Here is a 27,703-nt window from a genome sequence, read left to right as displayed (position 1 = left end):
AATCTGACCAAGAAACCAGGGTTAAATTGTTACACTTCACAGGAGTGATGTGAGATTGCAGACTGTTTGGACATTAATTAAAGACCTGGCTATTTATGGAATATTGCCTTTTTACTGCCCACAAATTGTTCATGAACACCTTATGATTTTTTTTTCCAAATGCATCTCTTAATCACATTTATCCAGCAAACAAGTCTTCTTCCGTGCCACAGTGGATATTTATTGCTGGTGCTGTTCTCCTCTGACGTGTTTCTCTTTCCTGAAGGAACTTTCAGGCTTAAATTTTCAGTAAAATCATTACAGTTATTATTTATTTGTGGTAATGGCTAGTACTGCCTACAAGTCGTCATGATGGATAGCCCTTTTGCCAGGGAGCTCACAAGCAAATGAATGATTACAGATTTGCATTCTGTGACTGTTCTGCCCCAGCCATTCAGCGTTCCAATTAGCATTCCTGGCAATGCATTCCCTTCTTGGTGCATGGGCACACAAAAGGAACTGAGCACAGGGGCATAGGAAGAAAAATCAATGAGTGTTTATAGGAACTATCAACTCATGCTGATGGCCGCAGTCAGGAAAGAACTCGGTTTTACCTCATATTTAAAAAATAAAATAAAAATCATAAGTCACAGTCTTGGCTGATGTAAACTGGCATAGCTCCTTTGGTTTCACGGAGCCGTGTGTTTTGCAAAGGATGCTGAGTGCAAATGTTGGCTTTGATGTGCATCAGCTGGTGACCTAACAGTGTGCCACTATGTGTAGCAGGCAGCGGTGCTCCAAATCTGTGTGTAAGCTGTTCCTGAATAATGACTGTCACCCACTGGTGCCAAGGGTACCTGGAGAGCTCTCCCTTATGGGGCTACAGGCTTGAGCTCATGTGGGCTGCCTATGTCTCTCCCTGTGTTGGGGAGCTGTGGGACTGGAGAAAACAGATGGAAATTAACATTGAACCACAAGCAAATAGTTAAATACATTTAATTTCAAAAAAGTTACAGAAGGAAGCAATGTCATCCAGGATTTAATTACTTCAGAAGAAAATCTTAAATAATTACAGGGTGCCATTGGCTGTACCTTTGGAGATGGATTAATGATGGCATGCCCAAAGCTGTAGTCAGTTAGCTAACGTGTAGCATGATGTAGCAAAGAGGTTAAAAGACTTTATGTAAAATACAGTGTTTTAAACTGTTATTGCAGCATTCAGGGATTCGGTATCTCATGGAGAAAACACACACTGGAATATTTCATCACCATCCAATTTGACTTCTAGCATCGACATGTTCAACAGAATCCTTAGTTTTGGGAAGGTAAGTCTGTATAGTAGCTGTATCTGAGCGTTTATGTATAGTTATATGTAAAGACTTGAAAGCTCAATGTACCACATATGGCCTTTATTTCTTTAGGATCCCCATTATTACACGAATTTTCTTTATTTTAGGAAGAGGGAGACAGTTATTGTGGATGCACTTTTAAATTCTGTGGTAAATTTCTTATTCTCTAAGTAGAAACCAGATCAACCTTGGGACATAATACTTTGAATGACCAAAACTGGCAAGCAGTAACCTGAAGCATTCTCCTCAAAACTTGCCTGAGTTAAGGTGTTCTTTCATGTGGATTTAAAGATGGCTTTGCCACTGAATTCTGTATTTGCTCACAGTAGTAAAGCAGTGGTGTCATGTACTATATGTTTATTATGTAAGTAATTGAATCAATATAAGAATAAATCTTCTGTAATTGAAGCTTGGTAGCATATGAGAGACACCAGTATGCTAGGGACATTTTCTGCTATTAATGGTAGAAAATGCTTGCTTATTTTATTAAGCCCTGTAAACACATGCATGCCTGTTCATCTGCATGACTTCCAGGGATTTCAGTGATGCTGTTCACCTGCTAACATTCTGCATTTGTACTTGTGCTGATAGTGCTTTTCACATGCCACTGCTATCCTGTTAAAAAACAACAACAACAAAGTCTCAGCATTGCTTAAAGCCATCACAAGTAGAGTATTTCTTTAACCTTGAACATTACACCTCTAGAGCAAGACGCAGTATTCAGTGGGAGCAAATCTCAAAGTCATTCTGTGTGAGATCTTGTCACGATACGTACCGGCTCCTGGTCTCACCGAAGAGAAGATGGCAGCCAACATCTACAGGACATTCTGCTTTACTGACTCATCGCTTTTAGAGTCCTTTACCCAGGAGTTCAGAAGTCAGTTGTCTCAGGTGAGTGCCTGGGACTTTGTCCTGATGTCTGTTAGTAGCTGTGTTAGTTCACACACTTCAGCACGGTGTTTTGGAGGTACAACATGTCCCCACCTGGCTCAGAATAGCTCATCTCTATACTGAAGTACGTGCAGCATAAGTTTTTGTGAACTGGATTAGCACAAACACACAGGTCTTTGGGAAAGGCAAAGAGAGCCAGCTGCCAAATAGTGGCCATTAAGAGCTCCTCACCATGCCATGAGGTTTTGTTTCTCGCCTTTATTTGCTTCCCCCAGTGACAAGTAGATAGAGCAGTGTGAGAATGTGGCATAAACAAGAATATTTAAAGCTAAGGGAGGCTCTAAATTTCATCCTGTATTACACCAGCCATATAACTTCATCCAGTAACTCCTGCATTTGATCCAACAACTCATGACTGAAGCAGCCCTTGCTGCTGGGGAAGCTATATAATTAAAGCAAATGGATCCTTTAAAGGTAATGCCTTATTTTTTGCCAGTGTGAGGATTGATATTCATTTTTCTTGTATTCCTAGTCTTTGGACTGTTTAAGACATTCTGAATTTTAGGGCTTGTTTAAACAGAGAATTTATTGAGCAATCTGAGGTGTGAAGGTAAAGCACAGTCACTCTCTCAGTTACTGCCTGTCACTAGAGTCCTTTGAATGCATTGTTTGTAGAGTTGTGTAAAAGTACAGCACAGACTGAAAAACATAAGAAGACCCACTAGCAACAGGGTTTTTTCTGCTTAAATAATTTCTTGCATTGTTATTTTTTAAGGTGCAACACAACCCACAGTACCAAGCAGCATTTGTCAACGAAATGGTCTCATTTCTAACGCTCATCTCCCAAGTGCAGAATGACACCTCCCTGTGGCAGCTCTTTTTGCTGGCTCCAGATGTGTTTCAGGGCAGCACGCAACTCCAAGATATAATTGACTTTCTTCAGAATGCGAGCAGGTAAAAATAAAATGCCTGGAGGGGCACTGAAAGGTGATGGGCTTGTGCTGAACGCTAAGGACGCATCATTTTTCACCTTGAAGGGCATTAACTTAAAAGCATAATTGATTTGGGCGATGCCACGGCACCATTAACGCAGCTAGCAGTGCTTTGATTTTCCATGACTCTTGTTCACTTTTTAATTGGGAGCTTGATATGATCTATTAGTTGTCTTCCATCCTACTTCCATATGCATAGAAGAAGAGTGGTGAGCAATACCCCCTGTCTTTCACTGAAGGAAAGCCCTCTTTGCTGGATAGTTGTTCTGCCAAAATGGCAGCTAGCCACTTCCTTCCCAGAAACAACAGAGCCAAATTCTAGTGGCTCTGAACACCTCAAGTGTTTGTAGGGGAGCCAGAAATTCACTCTAAAGAAAACAGTTACCAGTTACTGCTGTTTTATTCTTCGAAAATGAATCCCAAGAAAGCAGAGGAGGGAGGGATCCTGGTTCTTCTCACATAGGGCTTTGAATACATTTGACTTTAAGAAAGTACCAGTTATGTTCTTGCTCAGTGGTTTTATGAGAAAACAGAGCAGGCTTAACTGCATTAATTAACTGTGCTGAAATATTCAGTGTTGTCTGTAGGAAGCACGTTAAAAACTCTTCCAAAATGGGCTTAGCCTCAGAATGCCTTTCTGGTCTTTCGTTAGGCTGAACTCTCACTTTCCTCTAATGGATGTGAGTCACCCATGAGATTGGGAATCTGTACCAAATCATCTATCTATCTATTGACTGTCTGACTGCATTTGCTAGAAAATATTCTGAACTTTCCTTTTGCTACAGCATGTGGAGGAAAGCGAGCAACAGAAGGTCTTCAGACATTTTTGTTTTTCTTATACGTATGAGCAGTTGGGCAAAGATGTCAATAGAGGTTGTAGAAACTTTGTCACTCTGATTATACTCAGGCTTAGAGAAGCTTGCTTTTCATCACTAGCGTGTTGCCAAGGCATTTAAAAACCTGTATATCTAGTATCAAGGAGGGGAGATTTAGGTTGGATGTCAGTTCTTTACTATGAGAGTGATAAGGTGCTTGAATAGGCTGCCCATAGAGGCTGTGGCTGCCCCGTCCCTGGAGGTGTTCCAGGCCAGGTTGGATGGGGCCTTGGGCAGCCTGGTCTAATATTAAATGGAGAGGTTAATGGCCCTGCTTGTGGCAGGGGGGTTGGAGATTCGTGATCCTTGAGGTCCCTTCCAACCTGGGTCATTCTGTGATTCTATCCAGGTAATTTGCTTTTCTGCATCATGAGAACTATTTGTAAGCTGTTACGACCTTATCCTTAAAGGAGTCTGTTGCACTGTGGTGAGACTTTAATGGTATTCACCGATGTTATGTCTGTGCTGCTGTTTTAGTGGCAGGATTGTTGCATTTGTTCACACTTACTGGCTTGAAGTATCAAGCTTGAGAACTAGCACCATTTGAGTGCCCAGGAGGAATTAATATTTACTATGTTGCTCTGCTTTGCTTCATGACTGCAGAGTTGGGCAAAGTTTTCAGAGGCACAACAAAGAGGCACAGAGAATTTCACCACCAGAACTGCAGTGCTTTTATGCCTAGCACAGGGCAGTGTAAACGCATGAGTAAAGAGTTACTGCAAATGGATTGCACAAATAGTATTTTTAATGAGGCTTACAAAATAGCATCCTAGCTAGCCTGGCCATGTCTTTTACTCAGGCAGTTCTGAGCTCCTGAAGAAATGCTGTGAAGGGAATTTCTTGTAGCAAAAAAAAAAAAAAAGAAAAAGATGTGGAAAACAAGAAATCGTGCTCAACTAAATACATCATTTGTAACAGCAGCTTCTTCACCTCCGAGACAGAGGCTAACAAGCACCTCTGCAAAATGGAAATGGTGAGCACGAAGTCCACAAAACCTTCATGGAGGCATTATGTTAAATGAGAAGAAAAAAGACCCCTGGTGCTCTGTTCTCACTAGCAGTCTGTTCCCACAAATCACTGTGTATATATTCATGCCACTAGAATCAGCTCAGCTAGGTGTTGTGTGCATCACCAGTAGAACTCTGGGCAGGCAAGAGATTATGCATTCTGTAGTGACCTCAGCTAGAGTGAAGAGCTGCTCTTTATGTAGGAGAAGGAAAAGGGACTAATAATCACCATGAAGTTTTCAGTAACCTGCACACACTGAGCAGGCAATCTTTTAAACAGCTTTGTCTGCAATACAATATGACTGATTGTCAGCTTGTTCTTTCCAGAGACTGAAAAAATATATACATGTATTCCTTGCTTCCCTGAAAGCCTGGTTATTGCAATATAGAAGAGGAAAGAAGGAAAATTGGACGTGGTAGAAGTTATGTATTTGTGATTGCTTCTTCCATCTGCAAATACCATCTCCAAGGAGCCTGTTCTCTCAGGAGCCTTGTCTGCTCTGCCTCTTGCTTTCTGTTAGGAGGAGATTCACCCACAGCAGTGAATCACAAGGGCGGTGTATCACCTGAGTGTTTTCTAAGCCCTATTATGAGGATTTAAGTGGTCTATAGGTTTTGCATAACCCTTTGAATAAATGCTCCCAATGAATGCAATATGCACATTACTGCTAATATACCACTAAGGATTTCCCTTTGAAGCCCTTTATCTTTGTATCTTGTGCATGATCAAACAAATACTTAAAAATAGGAGCACTGTCTTTTCTATCAGAAGTTTTAAGAATCACAGGCTGTACTCCAGCTGTTTCCTATCTGAACACTTGCTTTATTTCTTCTCATAAACCTGCAACCACTATTTATTTTCCTTGTGCTTTTTTTTCCCCCTTTAGTGGTGTGCTGGCAGCTCAGAGTGTCTCTACATCGCCTGTTACTGATGATAGATTCAAAACTGTTCAAAATGGGGTTACAGATCCCCCATATTCCTTGAATTGCTTGGAGCAAGGTAAGATTCCTGCGCATAGTCCTATCTCTACTGAAAACCTGTGGTGCCCAGGATAAGCAAACTGCAGGCTAATAAGTAGCCATACCAACTGCATACTGTTCAAGGCTCAGCATAATGAATTCTCCTTTCAACTTTTTACAAACGTGAATGAAGTACCTCATTTTGACTGCAAAAGCAAAAAAGGTTGGTTTTGTCAGGAGATGATGAATTAACATGAGTTGCAGTCTCAGTGGAAATGGGAAGCAGTAATTTTTACCTTCAGTTTTGTTGTCAATACCTGCCTGTAGCTGTGAGCTCTGTCAAACACTTGTGGCTATACCAAAGTAGGGATTGAGACTGGACTTGTACATGTCAAAAGTAGCCATTCTTCTACTCCATTGACTTTCCACAGGAGAGGCAGAGACAACCACCTCTTAACTGATGTAATATGAGAGGGCAAGGGAAAGGTACAGCATGTAAGCGCTGCCAGGGACAGACTGTAAATGCCATCCATTCTTCACTTGTTGGTTGGTGGAGATGGTGGAAGTTGGGGTGAATAAGAAAGCAGATTAATGAAGTGCAAGTGGGGGAAGACATGGAGATGTGAAGGGTGCAGAGGCCTGGACCACACAGGGATATCAAGATGAGTTTAACTCTGACAGAAATAGATTATGCAGTCAAAGCTCAGGTGCAGGTAGTAAAAAGTCTCCCTGTATGAACGGTGAGAAATCCAGTAATGACATTAGGCCAATTTGTGCTGTGTTAATAGTAGAAAAGGGGTCCTAAATCAGGAGGAGAGCTCTGTTGCACTCAAAACTGTTCCTGAGATAGAAAATCATTTCTGCAATGGCAGGTAGGATCCTGACTTTCCACCCTGAAGGGACAGTTCTATCTAGGATCTTGTGTCATGTCATAGGAGCCTAACAGCATACGTGCATGTTTTATGTGACAGATTTGCTAAACAGCTATTCTTAGTTGCCCAGACTAACGTGAATATCACCTTTATCTGTTTGTTGTAGATAAAGAAAAAAGTTTGGTGATCAGATATATTTGTAATCACTTTAACTGGAAAGATAAGTGGACTTTAGTAGCAGAGTTGGAAGAAGTTCTGAGGTAAGGCATTGACTAAAGGGATATTACTTACAGATAACTCAAATCTATGATCTTTGCTCTAAATCACTTCACGTTTCCACTTGCATTGATTTCATATTCACTAAAATGCTCTTTTTTTCCCTCCAGAAAAATAAAGCTACCAGAGATTGGTGGAAAAGTCTCCAAGAGGTCCATTAATTCAGATGATTTAGAAGCCATACGAAAGTCTCTACATCGTTTAAAAGGCTTTGAGAAAAAAATGAATAGAAGTGAATTAAAAAGCTTAAATCTATTCAGAAATTTGAAGAATGAAACATTACAGAAGTTGTACGCAATTCTTGCACTGGGAATGAATCCACATCATGATTATAAACTAAAGGAAGAATATAATAAGGACGTAATTGATGAAATCTATAACTTGACATCACAGCAATTACAGAGCAACTTTAACAGGACTTCCATTTTCAATATAATGACCCAGTGGAAAGAAATTCAGGGTGCTTTAAAATTAGCTACAATGATTTGGAATCCGGTTTTGTTAAATAATTCTAATTTTAGTACGGCACAAGCTGAGAATGCTCTCAAAACGTTACTCACCATTAGCATGCCATCATTTCTGGGAGACTTAAGAGATCGTTTCACTGGAATTGAAGAGATACCGTCTTTGATTTCCGATTATCTTCTTAAACCTGTGTCGTACAGAAGCTTTCCAGACCAACTCCTAGCTCTGCAAAAGATATTTTTTATACTGACACATGAAAACATAGGTTATGACTACCTGCTGCTGCCTGCCTTTGAGCTGATGCGGAAAGTAGAAAGCTCCATGGGTGAATCGCGGTGGCACGAACTGAACGGCTATTGGCGCCTTGCTGAAAGGCTGAGATCAATGCAATGGAACAATACAGGCATCGTAGCCTATGGGCAGTTTTTAGAGGTATTACACAGCCATTTTGAAAAGCTGGTTAATAATTCAAATAGTCTTTTCGGTGAACAGTTTGGTCAACTGTCTGAATTTATAGCAGCTGTATTTAAAGAGTTTGATGGGGAAAACTCCGAAGTAGCCAATATCTCGCTAGTCACTCAAGCTGTACAAAAGACCCTGTATGTATTAAAAGACTTACAGCTCAACTACAATGTCAGTAAATTAAAATATATAGATCTGTTCTTTAATTTTGACAACAAAACCTTTGAGAGATTTTCTGAACTTCTGAGGACAGGAATGAAAATCCTCCGCTACAGAAATGCCAGTGAAGCTTCCACTGAAGAAATTATTAATGCTGTCTATAACTTAACACGTCTTGTAGCGCAGGAGTTCAGTGAGTCTTCCTTACCACCACACAATGCCTCACTGAAGGCAAAAATCTGGGAGTTTTTGCATGTAGCCTTGAGCCCTTTTCTTGAGAATAGAGACAGCAGTGCCAGAACAAGCCAGAATTGCTCTGCTCAGGATGTGCTCCACGTAACACTTGAGATGCTTTTTGAGAATGCCACTCTCAGCGAGTCGTTGGCCTCCAGCCCCTGCAAAGAGCTCTTTGCCTCCATGGATGTCGAGAGTGGAGCTGCGCGCAATGAAACCTTCACCAGGATGTTCCAGCTTGCCATAAGGAACCTGAAGCTGTCTCCAGAGTTTGCTGCTGTCTACAAGAACAGCAGTGAACGCTTTTCCAAGGAGCTGTCGTGCACCGTCCAGTCTCTGCAGTTTTCCCTGCGTTTCCTTTCCAAATTAAAGCTCGTCTCTGAGGTGGAAAACTCTTGGGTAGAGGAGAAGACGAGAGGTCTGGCTGCTCTCCTGGAGACACTGCTGCAGGGCAATGCCTCCTGCCCCATCCCAGTCCAGGACGTGAGTGGTGGGCTCCCATCTCAGCTTTTGAACATGCTCCTTCCTTTTGTGCTGAATGAGACAGAACTCAATTCCCTGAATTTTTCTGACGGCTCTGTAGGCTGGGGTAGGGTACCTGTGTTTTCTCATCTGTTACCAACTATTTTCACTTGGAACAGCAGTGTAAATGAACTACTAAAGGTTGATGGAAATGCTTCCCACAGGTCTGAATGGGGTCACTTTTTGCGTCTGTGGCATGCCACTGGCAAGGTGCTGACCACCAAATGGAACCTAACGGAAGTGGATCAATATGTGAAGCTCCTGGAGATTGTGAAAAAAGCCCTGATGCTTGTGGACTTTGGGCTAGCTCCTGGAAAAACAGTAGTATATGATATTTTTGGTAATGCTTCTGGAGGAATGAAATCCTCAGATCTGAATGATTATTATAGTTTATTGAAACACTTCTTCAATTCAACTTCTGCTACAAACAGCACACTGGAATTGGAAAGAATACTTCAAGAAATGATCCCACTGTATGAGACAGGTGGTAAAGGATTGTTTTACAGTAATTCCCAAGGGAAGGAAAATCAAGATATTCTGTCCACAGCTGCAGTGATTTGGAATCAGATCATCTTAAACAAGACTCATTTTAATACAGAGAAGACATGGGAGGTTATCAAAATGATTGCACTTCATGCAGTTTTGCTGGAAGACATAGAAAATTATCCCAGTACAAGTGAAGAAGTGTCATCATTATTTTCTGACTTCTTGTTGACCCCTATAACTTCAGAAAATTTTGCAGAACAGCTCTTGGCCCTCGAGAAGCTTCTTGCTGCTGTGGCAAGGGTGAACACTAGTGATCATTATCTGCTGATCTCTTCTTTGTCGAAGCTAATGCAGAAGCTCCACAGTTTTTCTCGTCAAAGGCAGGGAAGTGAACTTCATGCTTTCTCCCAGATTGCTGAAGTTGTTCGGTCCATGAACTGGGACAGCACAGACAGTCTTTCTTTCCAGTCTCTACTAGACATACTGCAGAATCAGTTCGGTACCATGCAAAATGACTCCAGTCTTCCTTTCAGTAAGGAACTGAAGCAGATAATGGCCTTTATTTCCTCTGTATTTGAGCTGTTTGATGAAGGTGACTCCATGGGAGCCGTGTACTCACGAGCCGTGTACACACAAGCCGTACAAAGCAGTATCTTTCTTTTAAAAGATTTGCAGAAAAGTTACAATATCAGTGATTTTGAAGCTATTAACCTACTATTTGATTCTTACAACGACTATACCCAAAGATTGTTTGAAATATGGAGAGCAGGAATGAAAGTCCTTCACGACACGAACTTAAACAAAACGTTTGAAGAAAAAACAGACATTATCTATGATTTCTTCCATCTGTTGCTGCCAAAGGAGTTCAGTGAGTCTTCCTTACCACACAATGCTTCACTAAAGGCTAGAGCAGTGGATCTCATGCTCTTAGCCTTGAGCCCTTTTCTTGAGAATAGAGACAGCAGTGCCAGAACAAGCCAGAATTGCTCTGCTCAGGATGTGCTCCATGTAACACTTGAGATGCTTTTTGAGAATGCCACTCTCAGCGAGTCGTTGGCCTCCAGCCCCTGCAAAGAGCTCTTTGCCTCCATGGATGTCGAGAGTGGAGCTGCGCGCAATGAAACCTTCACCAGAATGTTCCAGCTTGCCATAAGGAACCTGAAGCTGTCTCCAGAGTTTGCTGCTGTCTATAAGAACAGCAGTGAACGCTTTTCCAAGGAGCTGTCGTGCACCGTCCAGTCTCTGCAGTTTTCCCTGCGTTTCCTTTCCAAATTAAAGCTCGTCTCTGAGGTGGAAAACTCTTGGGTAGAGGAGAAGACGAGAGGTCTGGCTGCTCTCCTGGAGACACTGCTGCAGGGCAATGCCTCCTGCCCCATCCCAGTCCAGGATGTGAGTGGTGGGCTCCCATCTCAGCTTTTGAACATGCTCCTTCCTTTTGTGCTGAATGAGACAGAACTCAATTCCCTCAATTTCTCTGACAGCTCTGCAGGCTGGAATAACCTGTCCGTGCTCTTCAGCATGGCGCAGAGTGAGCTTCTCATGAACAACATGCTGCAGAGATTGCTATATTCTTACAACCTCACCAAATTGAGCTATTTCTCAAACATCTGGGAAGTAGTTGACAGGTCACTGAACAGTGAAAGGAATCCAGCTGAAGTGGCTGCCTTTGCAAAGTTACTGGAAGCAGTGGCAAACAACTTTGCCAGCAATGCGTCAACTCTAGACATGATAGAAGCTGCTCACTATGTTCTTAAGCTGCTGAACATCTCTGATCTGCTAAGTGAACTCACTGCAAGTTCCAGCTCAGCTTCTCTCTCCAATAAAACTAATTTGGATGCTGTGTTTGACATAGTCACTCATCACTTCATTGATATGGCAGAAACCCTGTACAACAAGAGCCTGCCTTGGACTCAAAGTGACCAAACCCTGTCACCCACCATTCTGATCACACGGTGAGTTTGGGTTTTGGATACTAATGTTTTTTGGTTTTTTTTTTGGTGAGTCACAGCTCTCATTTACTTCCAGCATTACAAAAAGTTTCTCCCAGTGGTTCAATTTTGTTCTGAAATCACCTTAATTCAAGATACCAGATGTAATGTGGGTGAAATCAAAGGGCAGTAAACTTCTGTCTGAGCTGAGCATATAGTTGAAAGTGCGCTTTCAGAGAACATCTGTGTTGATATGTCTCAATTCACAGTGGAAGTAGAATTCTGTAGGAGGCTTCCCACCAGCAGTAAACTCTTTGGCATCCCTTCTTTTGTGATATGAGTTATGTGATATCCCTTCTTTTGTGATATTTTTGTTTCTTAGCCTCCTGTAAGCAGGCCTTTCCTAAGTACTGCATCCACAGTGAACCTTTCAAGTATGTTTTCTTTTACTTATGGTTTGAGGGTGAATGACAGCTTTGGGAGATAATGGCAGAAATAATGGATGAAATAAAACAGGATGGGTATCCGCTTAGGAAATGTTGTGAGAGATGCATGGCTTCATCTGGGATTCTTATTTACAGCTGCCAAGGAGCAGCATCTGTGCAGCTGACAGGTCGCTTGCTAACATCCCTTGCTTTTGAAGGAGAAGCTGATTTAAATTCCTACCTTATTTTTTCAGGTTTCTGTTTTTAGAATTTGAAAGCACCATCTTACAAGTGACAGTGAATAACAGCTATAACCCTTACCTGATGTGTTTAATAAATGCCACTGAAGTTGAAGACAGCGAATTGACAGGTAATCATGATTCCATTAATGCTGTGGGACCTCAGCTGCAATATGTTTGTGTCTGACTTTTCAAAGGGTTCTGTGTAATGGTGGGAAGGAATAGTGCTACATGTTTTCGTCTGCTGGCAATTAACTGCAGCTGTGAGGCTTAGGGAAGCCAGACTCCTCTTTGTTTGAGTTATGTCACGTTGTGGATATGTTTTCCATCCAGCTATATACAAAAGGCACGTGTGCTGTTCTCTATGTGATGACAGGTTACTGACACTCAGATAACGAATCCTTATGAATAGAAACCTATTTTCCCTTCCAAGCTTTATGTACCCTTAAGATGACAGCAGTTATTTTGAGAGCTAGCATGATATTCCAAGTAGATATTCGTGATATATGCTTATTGTAAAACCTCAGAGGTTGATCTGCTGACAGAATAGAGATACTGAGCATGCTCTGAAGCACACTGTTGGAAGTCCTGTTTATGGTGTGGGGTGTGTTTCCTTAGGAGCTGAGCACCTACTCAAACTGGATCAGCAGGTTGCAATCCAGATCTTGGACTGTGATTTCAGAGGTCCTGAGCCAATTGAATGTTGTAGAAGTTAACAGTGCTCAGTAGGCATTGGCATGAAAGTGCCAATATCCCCATCTATGAAGTTTCTGCAAGTCTGGTGTTTTTGCTTCAAGTAACTTTTGTTTTCATCCTCCCACAGAAAACATCATGCTGCTCTTGAAGCAAACTCATCTGAAAAAGAACTGTTTTATGCAAAATAATACCTCTGAGGAGCGTTCATCCATACCAGAGCTCCTGAAGCTAAAAGTGAGCCTGCTTAAAATGCTGACTTGAAGGACATCCTGCAGTGATACATGAATGTGAAATGGAAATTTTGGAAAACTGCATATGAAAAAAAGTCTTCACAGAACAGCTGATAAAAGCTAGGAAGGAAACTGTCTTCTGCCTGTATTTAAAAGTCCTGGGCTGATGAAGTTACTGCTATACAAGCCCTATGCACGGCGTATACCCAGCTTTCTGAGAGGGTAGATGCCTTACAACACTGCAGTACTTTCTGAGATCAAGCACCTAAGCAATGTTTATTTATGGATTTCCCTAGCCAGCAGTGCCTCACTTGAATAAAATACTTCTCACATCATACATACATGTTTGAGCTGTAGCATGTATGCACTTTATTCTGTCTCTCTCAAGAAGAGAAATAGAAAAAAGACAGAAAAGCATATTTTAAAAAGAATAAGTTTTCTGTGCTGTTACTGCTTATTATATCTATAAAAACAATATGATGAGCTTCTCTGTAACATCAGGCATACAACAGATGGCAGTTCTTGCTATGACTGTTAATGTAAAGAGGGATGTCAGGAAAGAGGAAAACCCATGGTAGAAGACTAGACAAAGGATTGGAATTTGCACATCAAGCTGGCAGAGGCAGAAGTCCTGACTTTTAGCTGTCTCCTGTTCACATGCTGTTTTCATGTGCTATTGTAGGGATGACCAGCTGGTATCCAAATAGCTACACCTATCACAAGAGGAATAATTGGTGTGAGATGTTCTATTTGAGACCTTTTGGATTAAATAAAAATATAATTAAAAAATACTAATAACCCTACAGAAAAATGCAAAGGAACAGCTCTTTAAAACTTACCTTTTTAAAATTCTGTCTTCTAACTTGTGCATTTGTCTTCCTTTTCAAAATGTTCTTTGAAGATATCTCTGCTCCGGAATCTGACAGCACTTCTTTGTGACTACGAGAGCTTTAAGTCAATACAGCATATTTGCCATCTCCCTGATGTTAGCTTTGGAGAACTGTGTGAGCAGAATCAATCTCATGAACAGCTTCTCCGTGCTATTGATCTGAGCAGCCAAGTTGTGACCAATGTACTGAACGGCAGAAGGATCTCCAAGGAGCTTTGGAACGTACTGATTGGAGATGCCACAGATGTCCAGGCACAAATGAAGTGGTGAGGCTCTTCCTCCAAGTTAGGCTGCCATAGTATTCTATTTATGAAACCATACAGTGGCTTCTTATCTTCTTCTCATATTCCCAAATTTGTGTTTTTTTCTTTTTTTTTTTATCCAATTTAGGTTTCAAGAAAACATACCAGAAATTGCTTTCTTTCAAGAGATTCCTCAGTATATGACAGCTTTGAATTCCATGTTGAACATCACAGAGAATTTAACAGACTCCAGCATTCCAGGTAGCTTTCTGTATTTTCTTTACAGTGTTCGTTTGTGAACGTCATCATTGGCATCATAGCTTCTACTGAAAATCTAAAGACTTGTTCAGCTGCTAACTAAGAAATGAATCCTGATTATTATGATTAAATTAATGAAGTAACCGAGCACCATGTCCCATGTCTGTGAGATCCTTTGTCTAGGATAATTCTAGAGACAGTGCTAGACCAGCCTTGTTTTTTCTGTACTGCCCCAAGACTCTGAGCACTGAAAGTCCCAAGTCTTTGTATTTGGGCAAACTTTGCTTTCACTAAACCTGTCATCTTTAGCTCATGATGGCAATCGGACTGTTAAACTAAGGAAATAGGACTCTTTTACAAGGTTTTGTTTTGTTTTTGTTTCAGTCAGCAATGACATACAGCACTTGTACCTTTTACCAAAAGTGAAGTCCTCTCTGTGCTCTTGAGGTCACTGTACGTCTGTAGAGAGCTGTTGTATCAATTTCTGTTTGATTTCATTCACAGAAAAGTTAAGAGACATGTTTAAAAATGTGGACCAGCTCAAAGAGGATCTCAAAAACACAACAAGAATGTCCACAACCAGTATTGATGCTCTTCTGGAAGCATCTCTCCCAGAAAACAGCAGTCACGTAAGTTTGTTGTTATTGTAGTGAGAGATCCTGTCGACTGCACAGGGAGAAGTCAGCAGTCCCACAGGGACAGACAAGCATAGCATGTTATAAGTCAAAATAGCCATCAGAAATGCAGTCATTGATGCCAGTTCAACCATTAGAGAACAAGAGCCATACAGTGGCTTTGGCTGTCACCAATAGCTGGTAAGCTGCTACTGCCATGGACTGCTTGATGCATGATTGCTCCAGTCTGTAGCAAGGGCACAGGTCACTGTAACAGATTAATGACCCAGCAGGGTTGTTGTTGGGGTTCTCAGTGCTGAAAGTTGTTGCTGTCTAGATGGAAAAGCACAGTTCTAATTAGGATTTGAAAATTAGTCAGGGGTCCAAAATAGCTTCCTGTAATGAGAGATGAGCTTGCCTTCCTCAGCCTCATGTGCAAACAGAGCTCCAGATACTTTTCCTCTTCCCAGCTATCTTGTCTGGACTGAACCCTGAAGACTGTGCTCTATTCCAGATTTCATGTACACCAGTAGATAGAAACCACAAAAGCTTTTGCTACCATGCAAGCTGAGCAGTAAAACACAATCCTTAGGATTTTTCCTCTGGAGTAGGAGTAGGCATTTTCTGGCATTTTCTGAAATTCCATCCATCATTGTGGATGGAACAACGGCTAGGCAAGATTAAACGATGTATACTGGAGCAAGTAGTCCAGCCCTTAACAAATCTTTTCTTCCTTTGTACACAGTTAATTTCTCAGATTCTCCAGCTGGAGTCTTGCAGCGTCCGTCCTTCTGACACACATCTGCAAACAGTAGCAGAAGAGTTCTGCAATCTCTCTCTTTCAGAGAGGACTCGTGAGACATACATCCTTGGGGTCACCCTGTTACGACACTTAGACATTTACAATTTCTTATACAAGGTTAGTATTGGATTTGAAGAGTGCTTCCTGTAGTCTTTGCTGCATGTAATGGCTGAAAGGACTGCAGTGGCCAGAAGCAATGCTGTTTTACACAAGCCAAAGATCAGGCTTTGCTCATGCAGTAATCTTTATTGCATATCCGTGCCGTGACCGTGTGGTTAGAAATGAAGATCCCAGATGGTGTAAACCAGCTAACCTAATTTAAAGGCACTGGACTTACTCTAAATGCTTCCCTATCTGCTAGTATCACCTGTGTGCTGTCACAAGCTATTGAACATTCCCAGCTGAATTCAGGCTTCCCAAAATAAGGCATTGGGCTAATTATTTTTATCCCTTGAAAAGGAAAGCCTTCAAAAATGTCCCGTAAAATATATTTTCCCAATCTAGTTGTCACTGCCAAATTATTAAATGATTCAAATATCCCACTCATGTGAGTACATAGACAGCAAGTAAAAGCACTGTTCAGTGAGTACTGTGTATTGAATGTACATTTTAAAATGCTACAGAAGTGATCCTGGGGGGAAAAAGTTACTGAGTGAGAATGCCAATCAATTTGGCTGAGGTCAAAAGTCACTTGTAGTGCTTGACATCTGTGTTGTGCAAAATGCTACCTCTTAGAAACTTGGATTACATCCCAGTGAATACCTGATACACGTTTCCCAACTGCAGGTGTTTGGAAACTTGTGCCGTTCCGGATGTGTAATGTGTATGAGAGAGGGTTGCAAAAGCACGTGGGGATTTAGAAATACTAATCCCATTTATTTCCCATGGGACATCCACTCCCTAAGCCTCCTGACAGTTTTGAACATCCCACAATTTCCATCTTGGAATTAGCAGATCATGGGCGTGTGCCTGCCTGTGTACACGCATTCGTGCAAATCGTAATTGATTTCCTTCCTGCCTCTTGCAGATGTTATTCCCTAAGGAAATTCAGAAACCTGTGGACAAGATATTAAACCTTCTGACAAAAATGAAATATTTCCAACACCAGGTAGAGTCTGATGTTGATCCATTGCTACAAGCCATTCATTCACTGAAAAAGCTTCGGCAGTCTAGAAGGATGCCACTGAGTAAGGTATGTGTAGTCTGCATTTGCTTCAGAGGTAAAATGCCATTGGAACAGTTTCCACTGGAATTTCTTACCTGAGAAGCTGAAGGTGCACTAAACCCTGGATTACTGCTTCCTCTTTTAAAGCAGTAAAGTCTTATGACTAATCTCTACTAAACTCTCACATTGCCTTAATGGGAGCACGTAGATTTGGTACACTGGGACAGGTATGTGTTCAGTGTGGTTGGAGGAAGGAACGCTAGGAACGAAAATGCAGAGAATGAGCAACTGGTGGTGGAGCACTGGAACAAGCTGCTCAGAGAGGTTTGGAGTCCACTTCTCCAGAGATATTCAAAACCCATCTGGATGCTTTCCTATGTAACCTACTCTAGGGAGCCTGCTTTATCACTGGGATTTGACTAGATGATTTACAGAGGTCCCTTCCATCCCCTATGATTCTCTCATTCTGTGAACTGTCTCAAAGGATGGTAGACTTCCCCCAGAATACTCAGGTGCACTAGGAGAAATCAGATTGTGAAAACTTGGAGAACTTCCCACTACAAACCGTCCGAAACCATTTAAGTCAAGAGCAAAAATTTGTTCAAGCTTTGGTGTGCTTTACACCATGTCTGCAGCCTCAAGACTGCCCAAAATATTCAGTACAAACCCTGCTGCACCAGCTGCAATAACTGCAGGTTGCACTAAAACCATTGGAACCCATCCCTTTCTGATCTAGTCTTGTACGTGTGCCTCTGGATAACCTTGCTGCACATTATGGGCAGTTCCCACATTGACTCCCATACCTTGAAATGGTATCTCGACCTCTAACGTAGCAGAGGTTAGCCATAAAAACATGCTTTCCCAGGAAAGCCTCTCATTTTGAACAAACAAACTTCTTGTAATAAATCAGTGTAAAAGCATTTAATCCTTGCCTTCTATTTCTGTTCTCTCTTTTTCCTCTTCAGAACAGGATGCTTGTAGCATACGTGATGTATTTGTGTGCTGCTTTTTTCCCCCCTTTTCTGCAGGTGCTACTTAAACCAAACAACACTAGGGTAACACATGGCACATTTAAATCCCTGTCCAAAGTTCTCTGCAACCAGGAGATCACACCCCTGTTCTTTGAGTCCTTGCTTCCTGATTTTGGAGACCCTGTAAGAAACAGTTCTGTGGAGGATGTCCACGTCCAAAAGATGATGAGAAAATATGGGATTCCTCATGATTCCAGTAAGTCTGGCTTTTTCATATATTAAACACGTTTCAAAGCCAAACTCTCACGTTTCCAAAGAGATCCATCACTGATCTTGATGTTTCTCTGGAGGGCTCATGGTTTATGCCAGTTCAAGATCTGCCTCGCCCAAATTACTGGTAGCTTATTTTTGTAAGCATTAAAAGGCAAGCAGTCTGCACAGCCCAGAAGTGTTTGATACTGCAGCACTTCCCATTTGTTGATGGTACAGTTCTGGGACTTAACAGGTCACAGTGTTTTCTTGATACGCAGTTTTTCCAACTGTGCTGACATTATTAGCTCCACTGAGTTCACAAAGCTCCATTTAACCTCCAAGCAGAGAATCCTGGCTCAAACAATGAGACTCTTGTTGTCCTGAGTTCAGCAACAGGAGATTTTGGGGATGGATTGCTTTTGTCAAGACACATTATATCAGTCGGTGAAGAGAGGCCTGAAATCATTTGCTGGACATAGCAACAAATTGGGCCAAGCTTTCTCATGTCTGTCTACTTGTGCTCAGTGCAGTTTATTTGTTTCTCTCCCCTTGCAGCACCATTTTGTTTATCTTTCTACCTGGATCTGGTCAAGACCCCAACTGGAGCTTTAATTTGGTCTTTTTTAAAACCAATGGTGTTTGGGAAGATCCTTTATACACCAGACACGCCAGAAACTCGAGCAATCATGGGAAAGGTATGGCTCTGCTTAAACTACATGAAGATATGCCCTCTCAAAGGGATTTTAATTTGTGCCTAGCACAGGCTTCAGAAGCAGAACTCTATTTTCTGACTGTTAGGAGTATTAGTCAGATTATTTTGTTTGTAGTTCCATTGCTGGTTGTATGTGTCACCCTTTACCTTTAAATGAATGTTACCTCAAAAAAAAAATTGCCCTAATATTTATAGTACACTTTTTTTTTTTAAGGCTTTCAGTTCATGAGGCTTTACCTCCATATTTTCAGCTAGTAACAGAGATGTGTCCCAGAATGCTCACCAGTAGTGGCAAACAGGCCATTGATAGGAGTAAAGCTGATACCCAAGGCATGCTCCAAAAGCCATGTATGAAACTGCATTTTTAAGTACTTACTTGAAGAAGGATTTTGCCAACCAGTGATAGAGTGCAAAGTAAACCCTAAAGGAGCCAAACTGAATCTCAGCTATTTAATTTCCTCAATTATTTTTTGAAGCTTTCACATAAGTAATTAATAAATTGAAACTTACATGTTGTTGTGGACTTTTTTTACAGTCTAATGCCACCTTGAAGCAGATGGCTGATCTAGCCCTGAAGTCACAGGAATGGCTGGATAAGTCTCCTGCCATCATGAATTCACTGACCAAGTTGAACCAGACGGTTCCAATGATCAAGGTATGAAATCTCACTATGTGTCCTGTTGTTCCACAGGGACTGTTCCTTTCACTAAGAAAAAAAAAAGGGGTTGGAAACAGGGACACCTGAGCTCATGCTTCTGGCCCACACTTCAGTTTCCTTGCCTGTCTGCCTGTTCCCATCACAGAAATACTCCTGATGCACCTTTCCATGCAGATCCCTTTTATGATATGATATGTCTGTAATACATACACTGTTCTCTGACAGTGGCCTTGCTGAGGGCTGCTGGAAGGCTAAGATGAGCGGGGAATGCTCTTCAGTTTGTAAATTAACTTTCTGCTTGATGGAGTGATCCAGCCAACCAAGACCAGGCAAGAAATGACTTTTTCAGAAAATGAAACAGTATCTATAATAAGCACGTAGCACTGGGTGCACACACAAGAGCTTGGAGATGTCTTTGTACCTCAGTGAATGTAAATAACACTTCTTTTTCCCCTCCCAAAGAGCCTTGGTTGGACGCAAGAAGCAGCAGGCTGTAATGCTTTACATACATGCATCATGTTTGCCACGGTACAAATTGCCACCTTTTCTTAAAAACTGTATAAATGAGATTTCTCAAACTCCTAAAGCATTCAAAAATAATTTCAGTGGCTGGGAATTCATTGTAATTTCCATGGCACAGAGAGAAAATCCAGAGCAGAAAATGCAAGAGTGAAATGAAATATTCTCTGCTGACTGCACTCAGTGGTGGAATAATGGAATATTCAGCCAAATAAAAAACTGACAGACGGTCTCCAAACTAAATTTTGGACCCTACCCATTCTGTGCTGGCTGTTTTCACAGGATTTAAAACACACATGAATGAAATTAACTGTGCTTTTAGTCCTCATATTGAAGAGTATGCATGATTTTTTTTCCCTGGGAGTCCAATGCCTGATGGAGAGTCGAGAGGCATCTTCTGCTGACTCCAGCAAATATTATCTTTCTTCTTTCCATTGCTAATGCTTTCCCATCTTGAAACACAGAGTGAAGAACAGAAAGTCAAGAAAGGAGCAGGGAAGTACAAATGCTACTGAAGACAGCTGGTCTGTCGTATTTTAGCAGTACACCAAATAAGCTTATGGGATCTGTGGTCAAATGCTCTTTCTCTTTGCTTGTTGACAGAATGCCCTACAGAATCCCTTTGTGCAGGTTTTTATCAAGATGATGGTTGATTTGGATGCAGTTGAATTGCTGAGTCAAATAAACAAGCTTGGTAAGTTGGGAGCTCCAGAGTCATGAAACTGTAGTCATCCTCCAGTCCTGCTCTGCTCTGGCCAGGATTGGAGATGAGACAGTCTCAGATGTGATTCTAAACCTCGTGGTTTGTCTATGGGAAAAGACTCTTAGAAAGCAAAGGGCTTGTGTGAGATGTTTCTCCTGAGTGCCATAGGAATGGTAGAATGGGAATCTCTGCAGCTGATTGTGGCCACTGGAGGACACTGTTTAGCCATAATTATCACTTCAAATGAGCTACCTGGGGCTCTGATGGGAAATGCTGAGCTCACTTGCATCGCACCAGGGTTTCGCTTAAAAGTTTTCCAGAGCAGGGAAGGAAGGGATGAGCCCGTGCTGGTGAAGACAGAAACATCATTATAAAATATCCCCTGATGCCATTTGCTGTTTTCTGATGGTCTTGAGTGGTCTTTCAAGTTGAGAGTCGCTGATCTGCACTGTGGGAATCAGTGCTACCGGCATTGGTGGATGTGTTACCTGTCGGTGCACAGCATGGTGCTCACAGCCCCTCCTGGCTGGTCTCATTGCTCCCTGCTCACTTTTCAGCGTATCCCTACATCTCAACATAAATCTGATCTATGCCAGAAAAGCCTAGCGTCAGCCAAAAGTAGCTTTAGACTGTTAAAGTCCAAACAGTGTGAACATGCTGTTCATGATGACCCCTGTGTTATTTTATGAGTAGCATCTCCTATCTGAACTCCCCATAAAACCATCATGCCTGCAGCAGCTGTTCCATATTAGTTACACTGCATTATGCAGTCACCTTTTAAAACAGCCAGCAAACAGCAGTATCTTTATTAAACTTCATTATCAGGTTTAGTACACACATCAGCACAACAGACATAACTTTCCCTTGATATGCTTGGATAGTGCCCATTCTCCCCTGAGACAGAGCAGCTCAGCAGACGTGTTGATTACATCAAAAACCAGAAGATGCAGATTGAATAGTGAGCATCATACACAGGTCTAGAAACCCAGCAGGTTAGTGGCAGCTTCTGATTTGGGATGGCTGTCACATCACATTGCTGGCATCCTCCCAAAGGCAAACTCATGAGCACATTACAAATGATTAACATAAAAATTGGGTCAACAACATGCCTTCGTTGCACCGCAAAGTGCAGAAATATGTTTGTTAATGTTACGTGTGACGTCTTTTCTTCCTTCCTGGTGTCATTGCTGGTATAAAGGGCAGGATGATTTGATGGATATATATATATATATATTTTTTTTTTTCTATGTATACTGATACTGTTGGTCTTGTGGTTTTTTTTTCTAGATGATATTCGGCTGGAATTACAGGACAACACTGACATTGTTGATCAGCTGAACACATTAGCTACCCTGGCAGTAAATGTGTCCTCCTGTGTCTCATTTAATCGCATTCGGGCAGTCAAAACTTTGGAGGAAATGGAAAAGATGGCTAAAGAACTCTTCCTAAAGAACGAACTGTTTGCAAGTATGTGTCAGAGTCTCAAGTCCCCCTGTCAATTGAAGTTAGCTTGGTACAGAGTGCAAGCACAGCCTATGAGGCTTGGCTTTCCACCTGTGACTGTTGTGGGCACAGCTCCCACCACAGCAGTCAATTTTCACCGAGAGATCTGGGAACTGCACACTCAGACTTCCTTGTGGCAGTGTTTTTGTGCTGTCCTATATATGCCTTCTCTTGTCTGTAAAGAGATCCTCTGGTCATCTGGCATTTTCTCTGGGTTAATTCTCAGTGGAAATAAGTTCCTCTGCCCTTTGGAGGTCTTTGTGACAGAGCTGCCTTCTCTCAGGCCTCCAAAGGGAAAAGATGCTTTATTGAAAAAGAGACAGTTGAATGTATTAGATGATTGTAAAGATCTTAAGATGCTCCATTCCTACACTGCAATATCATCATGAATCTTTCCAGTCTTACCTTTAACATTTGTGGGATTGGATTGCAGCTTCAAATCAGACTGCAGGGAATAAGAACTTAGACTAATTTGAGTGATGGGGTGTGTCTCAGTTATTGAAGAATGCACAGAACTCCGCTGTTAGGATTTACTTGTAAGCTCTGTGACCCGTTGGTCTTATACCTCATAATTAAATGTAGGTATAAACTTTTTCTATTCTTTGTACTTCAGGCCCTGATAATATTTGTCTATTGCCATAAAAAAAAAGTTTTCCTCTATGTTTGTCCTCCATTCCATTGTATTTACAGCATGCAGTTTCCTACCAGGACTTTGCAAAGCTTTTATATTCCTGCACATTTCTCAGCTTTGCAGGAGTTTGTGCATATAAATATGTGTACAGGCCATGAACTGTTGTCAATGCCACACTCCTGAGGTGTGTATTTTACAGCACCAGTACGTGAGCTCTGTTGATGGAGTACACGTGGGCACGTTCATGAGAGGTGTGTGACCACATGCAAGGGACAAACCCGACAGATTTGTGACAGTCCATGTTAACAGCAGGGTTTTTCCAACACAGCTGGTTATTTTTAGAGCCTTTCATTTTTGAACTCTCAATAGGAAAAGACGTGGAGGCTTGGAGTATAGTTAGCACCCAGAATCATCAAACACATTTGGAAGTATGAGGAGCTGCAATGACACTTGATTTCCAGTACCAGACCCTTGGTAGTGAACGTTAGCAGCCTACCCACCTGAGCATTATTTGTGCTGCGAAGAAATGGGATGATGGACTGTAACGTAGACAAGACTTACAAAGATGAGAAGTTCCTGTGTATCTGTGTGTACTGCTCCTACTCTATCAACTCTGAAGAAAAACCTTTTCTTTCTTTCCCAAGGTATCATTTTCAGGCTGCCATCAAGCTGGAGCAGCGCAGCCCGTGGGGCTTTGGCCCTCCCTCCTGTGCTCAATTACACCATCAGAATGAGCAGCAGGATCACGCAGACCACCAACAGGATCAGGGAGCGCATCTGGACTGTGGGACCACACAACTCCACCTCACAGAGCCAGATCTACAGCCGGGCATTTATCTATATCCAGGACAGCATTGAAAGAGCCATTATTCAGCTGCAGACTGGCAAGAAGCTAGAGGAAATAGCTGTTCAAGTCCAGGCCATGCCTTACCCCTGCTACAATAAGGATATGTAAGTCTGTGGGGTTTCCATCTTCCTGTAAAATTTGCTGTCCCTCATTTACTATGAAAGGTAGAAATGAGACTGGGTTTGGCAGGAATTGGGTTAAATACGAGCCTTGGCTTGTTCTGCAGGTGTTTACATGCAGATAGTGCAGCAGAACTTAGAAAATATATTTATTGGGCAAAAAAAACCCCTAGGTTTATGAGCTTTGTTCCTACAGATTGCTATCCAGCTGTTCTGTTTGTTATTCATTCCACTGATTCCAGCTAATGTGCAGTGTATAGTGAATAGTTCTCCATACAGGTGTCCCTCTCTCACAGATGCTTTAAGAAGGATAAGAGTGTGAAATTGTACCATTCATTGCCACTGTAATGAGGGAGGACAGAAGAGCTTCTGATGAGCCAAGTTGTTAGAATTAACAGCCTGTTATACCGAGCAGTGCAGCATGAACTGTGTATGGACCAAAATAAGTTTTGAATGGTAAAACAGATCAAAAAGTATTGGATCATCTTCCTTTCTACTCATCTTGAGCCAGATCTGAAGCTAATATAAACCATGTCTCTGCCAACTGCAACAGAGAGAAGCCAATCTCTCACAGCTGAGCACTGGTCCCTCTGGCAAGGAAATTTTGGTTGGTGTTGGAAAGCTGGCATCACGGTACATGCTCAGAGTTATTACCCTGACCACAGCTGGTGGCCAAGCAGAGTGGAAAACATGTAGGAAAATGATTTCATGTTCATCAGCAGGCTCTGAAGGATGTTCAGCAAGTAATATTAGTGGGCTGGGCAGTCAATCCACAATACAAGAGTCTTTCTTACACCAAGAGTACAGAATGGACACAGGAGCTTTGCATACCTACTGCATGAGCTAAAAGATGATCTGGGAGCTACAACAGACCTATTAAAATCCCGTGTCAGCCTGTCACTTGACAGCTGGAAACTCATCATCTTAACATAAACGCATGCAAAGTGCCTGCAAGTATGCAAGCAGGTGAGCATTCAAACCAGGTGTCAGCTTCCAGCAAATGTGTGGATTATTGCTGTGAGATAGTTTTGCACAATGATTAACTGGCTGCTGGAGGCACTTAACTGCAGTTATCTGTGCTTTTGCTTTTTCTTGGGCTGCTGAGAAAACAGCTTGCCTTTGAGTTTCCCTCCCCACCCTGGGTTCAGAGGGTCATGAGATGCTCAATTATTAAAATACCTAAAGGCTTCCTGTTTCCATCCAGTAGAAGTCATCAGAAAATGTCTGTCTGCTGATTGTTATCACATAGTTACAATCCTGTAGAGAAATGGAGTGAACTTATATACCACCTCACTGAAGGTATAGGAATATTGGATTTTTAATGGCCTAGGGATCATGCACAAAGTGATAATGAAAAACAACCAAACAAAAAGCAAATGAAACAAAAAAAGCCTTTCCTCAACAACGACAACAGAAGAACCAGAACAGCAAGGTAAGAAAGAAGAGAGAAATGGTAGACTGAAATGCCTTTTCGTTGTTCTGTAATATAAATATTATGACCTTGTTTGCACAGAAGGAAGAAGAATTTCTTGAAAGTGCTGAGTTTTGGATACTTTTTGACATTATGAGTTAAAAATGTAATTAGAAAACCAATCATGTTGGTTTCCTACTGCTGTCGTACATTAAACTTTTCCTGAGAATTATGCTGTTGGTTTTTTTTAAAGCCAGCTTTAGAAATAAGGGAGGAAAGCATAAACCCTGTAGATGCAATGAAGTGAATCTCCTACAATAGGAACTTGCTTTCCATCACAAAAGGAGGAGTTCACTTTTGGCCACTGTTGCACCTTCTCTCAGCGCACAACTGGCAAGGGAGGAAGGTTGAAAGGACGAGGAACCAAGAATTGTGAAGCCTATTTGGTAGATACAGCTCTATTATAACCATCCTCTGGAATAAGGAGAGACACCCCAAGGAGAAGCATTGATTCCAACCTCAGGCACAGGGAGGTACAGCCTGATAATAAAATCAGGCCATTGACATTGACAGGATGGCTGACTGCTGTTTGCAAGTGGGATGCACCCACCAGTCAGGAGAAGCCACTGCTGGTTTCTGCTCTTGCCAGTGGTGCTGCTGAGCAAAACTGTTTCAGAACCAGGCTGGAAAAATCCCTATGTTTTCTAATACATATATATCTATATCTATATATTTTTTTTAAACAATGCAGGAGTCTCTTAATAGAATCTTCAGTGCAACAGCAAAGTAGTCTTTTTTTGTAATTGTTAATTATACTCCCTGACAAAAGACATTCTGTATAAAGCATTAATCCTTAGAACGTTTTACATTCAACTGAAGCCTGCATTTGCCTTGTACAGGTTCTTAACCAGTGTGACCTACTCTCTTCCATTTGCTCTGATGGCTGCCTGGGTGCTGTTTATAGCTGATTTTGTGAAAACTCTTGTTCAAGAGAAAGATCTGAGGCTTTATGAGGTATGCTGAAACTTTCTGGGGCGTGCAAAATTATAAACAAGTTTTCCTTATTAGTGGGTAGTAGGTCTCATGTGCGACATTAAATGGAGCAAAACAAACATTAAGGAAAATAATATTGCAAATGCCTATTGTTTGACCTGCAGCGTTCGAGTTGTGACATTGTAGGCAATTTCAGAACTATAGAAATGCAGGGCATTTGCCCTTCAGGTGGTGAGAATGTTGCTTTGCTGTGCTGAACAATGGAAAAAATGGGGACCTTAAAAAATTACAAGTTTTTTGAAGGTTTAAAGCCCCCTGAAAATTGACTTTGAGTCGTACCTACTGGGAACAAAGACATGAAGAGTGACTTACTTCCTATCCTTGGAGTTATTATACTTAACATTTCAGAAGGTGCTACATATTACATCAGCTTCTCTGAAATGAAGTTCTTCATTCAGGTTGCCTATTGGAAAAGAAATCACATGGAGACATAGGGAATTTATTAAATTAGCTCACGTTTTCAGTGTGAACACAGCCAATGGAGATGAACAGCAGAGAACTTTCTGGGAGGCTAAGCTTCAGCAAGCAATAAAGCTCAGGCAGATTTGTTTGTTCTCTGGTACCATGGAAACAAACACTGAATCACCAAAGAAGTATTTCCAAGAAAGAGCACCCTATGAACTGCAGTGAGATTGACAATAAGAGTGTCCAGTTGACAGTCCCTGAATATTGTTTTGGGAGCACGCTTCCATTGCCTCTGTGATCCAGGGTGTCAGTAATCTTTCAGCTATGTAATCTGCAACAAGACACCAGCATCTCTCATTTCTTTTGGATTCGGCAAGGCAAGTTCACAGTTCTGTATGACTTGTGACTTGATCATCAGCTAATATAGATTAATATTACTTCCATATAAATATTCAAGCATATCCAGTATTTGTTGCTGGGGGGGATGTATGTGAAGTGGTTCACCTGCTGAACCAAATGGTACGTTTGGCTTCAGCTGTACCTAAGAGTATTTACACTCAGGCCACTGAGTTGAACAGCGTTATTTAAAACAAATGAAGTACCCAAGATGCTTTAGAAAAGTAGCAAATGTAAGTCCAGCATCTGCTTTGAAACTTGTGGGTTATGTCACACAATGTTTGCAGATCCTGCCTATGCTGTTGCTTTACAATGGGCTCCTTGCAAACCGAGGGCATTCCAGAAATGTGAGCGCGTGGTTTTCTCTCTTTTATCAACCTGGCAGTATGTCAAAATAAGAGTGAGCATATTTTGTTTGTGTGCCCTATCCAGACACTGAAAAAGAGAAAAATGAAAGATCTCTTAGTGAACAGTTATAACTTGTAATTCCTGTTGCTTTGCTTTCT

General features: G+C 41.6%; 1 protein-coding gene across 1 annotated transcript in view; it reads left to right on the top strand.

Annotated features, from left to right (window-relative positions):
* Positions 1–27,703, top strand: part of ABCA12 (ATP binding cassette subfamily A member 12) — an 80,590-nt gene that overhangs the window by 20,747 nt on the left and 32,140 nt on the right. Inside the window, exons 5-24 of the mRNA XM_042874433.1 lie at positions 1,195–1,304; positions 2,034–2,219; positions 2,995–3,173; positions 5,981–6,093; positions 7,092–7,185; positions 7,312–11,481; positions 12,137–12,252; positions 12,945–13,051; positions 13,949–14,202; positions 14,327–14,439; positions 14,941–15,065; positions 15,796–15,969; positions 16,880–17,044; positions 18,046–18,244; positions 18,796–18,935; positions 19,488–19,607; positions 20,733–20,823; positions 22,120–22,299; positions 23,611–23,917; positions 26,243–26,357. Of these exons, the coding sequence (XP_042730367.1) occupies positions 1,195–1,304; positions 2,034–2,219; positions 2,995–3,173; positions 5,981–6,093; positions 7,092–7,185; positions 7,312–11,481; positions 12,137–12,252; positions 12,945–13,051; positions 13,949–14,202; positions 14,327–14,439; positions 14,941–15,065; positions 15,796–15,969; positions 16,880–17,044; positions 18,046–18,244; positions 18,796–18,935; positions 19,488–19,607; positions 20,733–20,823; positions 22,120–22,299; positions 23,611–23,917; positions 26,243–26,357 (7,058 nt within the window). The remainder of the gene's footprint in view (positions 1–1,194; positions 1,305–2,033; positions 2,220–2,994; positions 3,174–5,980; positions 6,094–7,091; positions 7,186–7,311; positions 11,482–12,136; positions 12,253–12,944; positions 13,052–13,948; positions 14,203–14,326; positions 14,440–14,940; positions 15,066–15,795; positions 15,970–16,879; positions 17,045–18,045; positions 18,245–18,795; positions 18,936–19,487; positions 19,608–20,732; positions 20,824–22,119; positions 22,300–23,610; positions 23,918–26,242; positions 26,358–27,703) is intronic.

The sequence above is a fragment of the Lagopus leucura genome, unplaced genomic scaffold (assembly GCF_019238085.1).
Source record: "Lagopus leucura isolate 7727_CA_CO unplaced genomic scaffold, USGS_WTPT01 Super-Scaffold_100012, whole genome shotgun sequence".
Lineage (NCBI taxonomy): Eukaryota > Metazoa > Chordata > Aves > Galliformes > Phasianidae > Lagopus > Lagopus leucura.
Note: the sequence above shows the minus strand (reverse complement) of the source record. Positions and strands in the feature narration are given on the sequence as shown.